Source organism: Lolium rigidum, chromosome 6 (assembly GCF_022539505.1).
Source record: "Lolium rigidum isolate FL_2022 chromosome 6, APGP_CSIRO_Lrig_0.1, whole genome shotgun sequence".
In the NCBI taxonomy this organism is placed as follows: domain Eukaryota; kingdom Viridiplantae; phylum Streptophyta; class Magnoliopsida; order Poales; family Poaceae; genus Lolium; species Lolium rigidum.
In genome coordinates, this window is record NC_061513.1 from 102,195,668 (window position 1) to 102,201,528 (window position 5,861).

Sequence of the window (5,861 nt, forward strand, 5' to 3'; positions counted from 1 at the left end):
TTTTTAAAATTTAAACATATTTCGAAATTGTTTTTTTCGAAGTTGAACATTTTTAAATTTGAATTTTTAATTTACAATATTTCGAAAAAAGTCTGCACATTTTTCAAATTTAGAATTTTTTCATTATTTTAATTAGTTCGATGAAAAAAGGAACAGAAGAAAAGGAAAAAAGAAGACTGAACAGGAGGACTCGTACCGTCGTACGCCCAGGTTGAGAAAACGTGAGAGAAAAAGCACGAACAGTAGCCATAGATGTGCCGACCCAAACGATGCGCGCGCGGGGGGGGGGGGTGCGGCCTGCCGTATACACCGATCTGGTCGGTGTATAGGCTTTGCCCGTTTCCCATTTCCTTTTCCACACGCGCACGGTTCTTAATAGGCTCCTCCCATGCCGCCCTAGTGAAGACAGGTACGTTTCCCTTTTCCTTTTTGTGGGTTTTCTTTTCTATGTTTAATTTGAAAAATGTTCAGATTTTGAAAATGTTAAGATTCGAATTTTATGATTTAAATTTTTTTAGCACTTCAATTTAAAATCTGAACATTTTTAAAATTCGAATCGTGTTAAAATTCGAAAGTTGTTCAGATTTAAAATTGAAAGTTGCAGGTTTCATTCGTGTTCGTATGTTCCCCTCCTCCTTGGCGGATTCTGATGAGGCGGGGTGGCCGGGTGGGGCTATTAACGATGAACTGGAACTTAACTTTGTGATGTGACTAGTGCAGGGTTTTATGCATGGAATGAAAGTCACACGTGGTACTTCCTCCGTTCAAAATTTAGATGTATCTATTACTATTTAGTGTCTTAGATACATCTAAATTTTAATAAACCTTCGACGTGTTTCGTGTGATGGAGGGAGTACTACTAGAGAAACTATGGGGTGTTTTGGTCCCACGGATTAACAACATCAAGCCATGCAGATTGTATAGATCTTCTTTACCAGCAGACAGCAGTATGGCAACAAATGATCAACGTTATGTTCTTACCGATTGGGGTGGGCAGCCCATGTTAAGAGTTAGTTCACCTTACTATGTACGTTGATGTAGCTTCATTGCTGCTTTAATCCGTATATTTGCCACTCGTATTTGTTTTCAGTTTGTTCAGTGTGGTGTAATACATTTAGTTGGTCAACAAAGTCAGTCCGTTTCCCTAGACAACAAAACCTCCCTTTCCAATATTTTTATGTATGTGTTCAAGCGATTGACGATGTGCTGCCTCAGTTTCATACTGTTTCATTGTAGTAGTACTGTACAAGGTCAGTTTGATAGTATACTGTTGAATGTTGATCCATTGTCAGAAGAGTAAAAGTATGCTCAGCAATCATGCTACTCAGCGACAGCTTGTCGTGAATAACCTCTCGCACCCTGGGGAGATAGAGAGAAGTAATTGGAACACCAGTATAAAAGATGCAGTGATGTAGGTATAGGATTTTCAGATATACTGTACGTCCCAAGACAATTCAAAACTAGCACCCAAGAAATGCACATTTCAATCGCGTGCTTCACTGATGCCGATGGCTGAAGAGCACCGGATTTCCGGAGCTGTCATGGCCAAACATAAATAGTTCCGCCACACATCTGTACACAACTTCACCTGGCGCCTGAGCTATTTGTCATGGGACAGTGCGTGCTCAGGCCTATGAGTGAACTCGTAGTCGAGGTGGACGAACGCACGCTCGATCTCCGGCAGGCGCTCCAGCTTCTCCTGCAGGGCCTCGCCGATGTCGTGTGCCTCACGCAGCGGCATGGCCGAGGGCAGCACGATGTCCACCTCCACAAAGTAGTGGGAGCCGAAGGTGTAGGCGCGCACGGTATCGATGTGCCTAACGGCCTTGTGGTGGTTCCAGCATAGATATGTCAGCTTCTGAAGGTATTCTGGTGAAGCCGATTGGCCAACCAGGGAGTGGACATTTTCTAGCACCGTCATCGACCAGGTCCTGATTGTATAGATCGCTAGCTGCAAATGCAGAAAAAAATTAATTTGCTTTCTGTTATAAAAATTATTAATTTTAAAAATGACACATCATGGCTAACTGAGTTGCACTAAGATGTACTGTCTGTTTTTCATGCTATTTGCTTGTTATTTTTGGAGAAAGGTGAATATGGGATGTCATCAATACTGGCATGCAACTTCTACAGATGGAACAGAAGAGCAATTTTGATGAAAAAGACAACAGAGAGGGAAGGGAAACCACTTACAATAATTGCACCGACTGGGTCAATCCATCCTTCAAAGTAATTTGCGAGCAATGCAGCTACAAGGCCAATTATATTTGTCATAACATCAAACATGTGATCCTGCGCATAAGCCTTGACAATTTCATTGGTGAATGTGCGGCAATATAAAGCTAGAGCAAGTTTCACCAGCGTTACTGAGAGCATAATGTCTACAACCCACTTTTCCTGCTCATTTGTCAAGCTGAATTCACCTCCCTAGAGAATGAGATAATCAAATATGAGCAAACAAATATAATAATAAAAGAACTATAATTTGTAGTTACAGCCTTAGTTCCCAGAGTAAGCAGAGTAGGAAAAGCACACTGTAATGGTAACTGGAAATCTTAGGTTACGCAAAATCAGTGAGGGATCTTCTGGTTACAGCAACGGCTACAGATCATGAGGAGTTCAATTATAATTCAGTAATTAGTTACATTAGATAGTTTCCATGGCAAAAGTGGCCGACCCAAGTTGGCAAGATAAGACAGGTACCAAAAATCAAAGACAGAAACACAAGTAAAGTTTGCAGAGCGATGTTATTAGGCCATCAACAAAAATTAGCCAAACATTTGTTAAGAACAGGTGCAGGCTGACTGGCATATTCCTTCATATGTTGGAGCAATTTTATAGTAAAACAGCATATGTTCAAATGTAACATGGAAGAGAAAAGATACAAGGAAAACTCTACATCTTCGACAAATATATTGTCGAGTAATATGATCAAATGGTGAATCACACAATTCTTATATTTCTCGATCATTGACTTGGTTATTTACTTGTTACTTCATAGCAGCTAATGTTGAACCATACTACACGAAAATAATGTTCTGAAGTGCGTGTTTCGATGCCATGGAGGGTAGAGAGGTAAGTGCAACACATGATTTACCAAATAAAAACAAAATAGCTTGGAGACGCATCTGCTAATAACTAAAAATCGAAAATAGAGATGAACAGTAGAATTTCGAAAATCAACAAACATCGATAGGAACTTACATCAGATATCAGTGAGCGTGTCGATTCTAAGATGATTTGAAGACCAAGAGTTGCCATAACAGAGGCAAAGACAAGTATTCCCTGAAGAGCAGGCAGTAATGAATCTGTCAATATGTTGAAAAGGAAGCAGAAAGGTAGAATTGCTTATACTACAAGAGAACAACATCCCTGGTTGCTGAACTTGTAGTATGGAATTAAAAGTGAATGCTTGAAAGAAGGTTTTTCATGAGTTTTTTTGTGCTTAGAATTTCATAGATCACACCAGTAGCAGTCACTGAGAGCAGAATGATATAGACAGAGTAACTTTGGAACACCCAAAGATGCCTGTGGACTGTGGTGTAATTCAAGTTTTTGCATTAGTTTCTGTTGTTTTCTGGGCCCTGGTGGCCTGGTCTACTTTTCATTTGTGCATTTTTTTGTTTTCTCAATGCTGAACAGATGACAACATAGGGAGTATTTGAAGTATGCATCACATATACAGAATTACTACACTGACTCAGTTGTAAGAATTATAGATAATAGTTCCCTCCAAATTGATGGATTTAGAAAGTACATGTAGTGAAAAAACTCACCAGGGGCTGCATACGCTTTTTACCAATTGGGTATCTGTAGGGATTTGGTGTTTGCATAGAAAAGGCAGTAAACCACAAGATAAATCCTGACAACAAGTCCAGAAGAGAATCCAAAGTGGAAGCTATAATCGCAAGCGAGCCACTCCTAACTGAAGCATACACTTTTGCAGCAAAAAGAACCATGTTCGCGATGTTAGATAGCCGGATGGCTAATGTTTCACTCCTGGCAATCTGTTCACGCTCTTCCTGCAGGTGGATAAGTTCCAGTTTAACTTTCCTGTAAGTTGTCTTCCCTAATGTTACAGCATATGGTTTATAGAGCAGACCTTGGACATTCCAGGAAGAAAACCACGATCTGTTAGCGCATCCATTTCATTAAAACCCTCTAGCATTTCCACTTGCTGTTGGTAGTATTCAGCGACGACGTCCTCAGGGCCTTGACCTGCAGATTAAATCAAACATCTTATATAAAATCACATGTATGCTTGATTAGTTGACACCGCAACTTGATCTGTTATATCAATTCAATTTTTCATTTGCACCGCAACTTGATTAATAAATTGACGATTCTGAATCGAATTGACTAATTTAATTTTCCGCCTATTCCACATTAATGGGAGTACATTATGTTTCTGCTTCACGAATATGATATTTTTTGGACATTTCTAATAATAGCAAGCCTTATTCCTATTTTGGCATTTTGGATTTCAGGGCTTTTAGCCCCGGTTAGTGAAGGACCTGAGAAGCTTTCTAGTTATGAATCGGGTCTGGCTATTACAGGGCTTTTAGCCCTGGCTGTTACATGTTTGCGCTAGTTTTTTGTTGTTTTTCATACGTTTCTCTACCCTTGGGCAATGAGTTTCGACATATTGGGTGTATATGTTTTTATCGAAGCTTTTATTTTCATGCTTATCCTAGTTGTCAGTTTTGTTTATATGCATGGCAAAAAGGAGCATCGGAATGATATTGACTGAATATTAGGAAGTATTGGTTGCACTTGCGGAGAGAAATGTACAAATTTGTGATAAATGAAGGCAGAAAACATTACGGACGTGGTCACATGCTATCCTATCTAGATCCTACGGTCCTTTTTACCCCCGTCATCGAGTCCCCCACTATGACAACTCTGCCAACCTCACAAGACAGATGAGTTCATGGCAGTGCAAGCAGGAGAAGTGCAGACTGCCTACCCCATATGACTCCCTGCCCAGTACGCAATAGCAGAAAGCTAAAAAGGAAAAAAGGAAGCCTACACATCCATTATTGTTCAGTTTGCAAAGTTGTCATAAGAAGCGGAATCTAGCCCACCGCTACCTACCCAAATCTCCAACTCAGAAAAGGACTATCGAGCAACGAGCACTCATCTCCTCTTGCTAGAAAAAGGATAAAAAAAACGATAAAAACAATTTGTATTCATCACGAGCTGCATAAAGCAGCCGCCACATCGAAAGAAAACACCCAGGCTGCCAAATCACGAGACAACTAAACCCGCAAACCGATGCGAATCGTATTAAAAAACCTCAAAAAACAACGCAAGCCGCCACGGGTGGGTAAGCCTGACTGTATGGGAGAGGTACCTAGGACGCCGAGGCAGTGGTGTTGGAGCCCGCGGGGCGGCCGCTCCTGGCGCGCCTCCGGCGGGCGGAGGCCGTCGAAGTTGAGGCGCCAGGACTTCTCCGCCGCGGGCGCGCCCGCGCCGACGTCGCCGGCCTCTGCGGCGGAGAGCAGCCGGAGCTCCTCGCCGTCCGCGCCTCCCGCACCGGCCGCCATTCCCGAACCCTAAGTAACCGCCGCCGCCGTTTGAACTACGGCGCAGCCCTGCGCTGCACGGCGCCGCGAGCCGGGGGAGCGGAAGCGGAGGGGAGTTGGGAGTTGCAGAGCGAAGCAATTAGCGCTGCTCGTGCGTGCGTCTCGATGTGGTTAAAGGCGCCAGGACCAGGGGGTTCTGTCTTCCCGGATACGCCGAGTCTATACGCCAGGAGACAGGAGTGGCGGATGCTGCTGGAGTCCGCCTTCTGGGCCGGTGGACGCTGCGTCTGGTCTAGGAGCTGTGGGGCGGTGGGCCAGCTGAGGGCTGCCATGGGA

General features: G+C 43.0%; 1 protein-coding gene across 1 annotated transcript; it reads right to left on the reverse strand.

Annotated features, from left to right (window-relative positions):
- Positions 1–1,395: 1,395 nt before the first annotated feature.
- LOC124668651 (metal tolerance protein 5) lies at positions 1,396–5,561 on the reverse strand. Its single transcript, XM_047205753.1, has 6 exons — positions 5,354–5,561; positions 4,103–4,218; positions 3,777–4,022; positions 3,205–3,285; positions 2,194–2,427; positions 1,396–1,951 (listed from the first exon to the last, which is right to left on the reverse strand). The coding sequence occupies exons 1-6, from the start codon at positions 5,544–5,546 to the stop codon at positions 1,601–1,603; spliced, it is 1,221 nt and encodes a 406-aa protein (XP_047061709.1). The 5' UTR covers positions 5,547–5,561; the 3' UTR covers positions 1,396–1,600.
- Between the last annotated feature and the right edge of the window lie 300 nt (positions 5,562–5,861).

Excerpts from the sequence above, each read along its gene's own strand:
- LOC124668651 (XM_047205753.1), bottom strand. The coding sequence starts at position 5,546 with ATGGCGGCCGGTGCGGGAGGCGCGGACGGCGAGGAGCTCCGGCTGCTC. Across the intron at positions 4,023-4,102 it reads TTCTTCCTGGAATGTCCAAG|GAAGAGCGTGAACAGATTGC; the intron begins GTCTGCTCTATA and ends ATCCACCTGCAG. Across the intron at positions 2,428-3,204 it reads CACGCTCACTGATATCTGAT|GGAGGTGAATTCAGCTTGAC; the intron begins GTAAGTTCCTAT and ends CTCATTCTCTAG.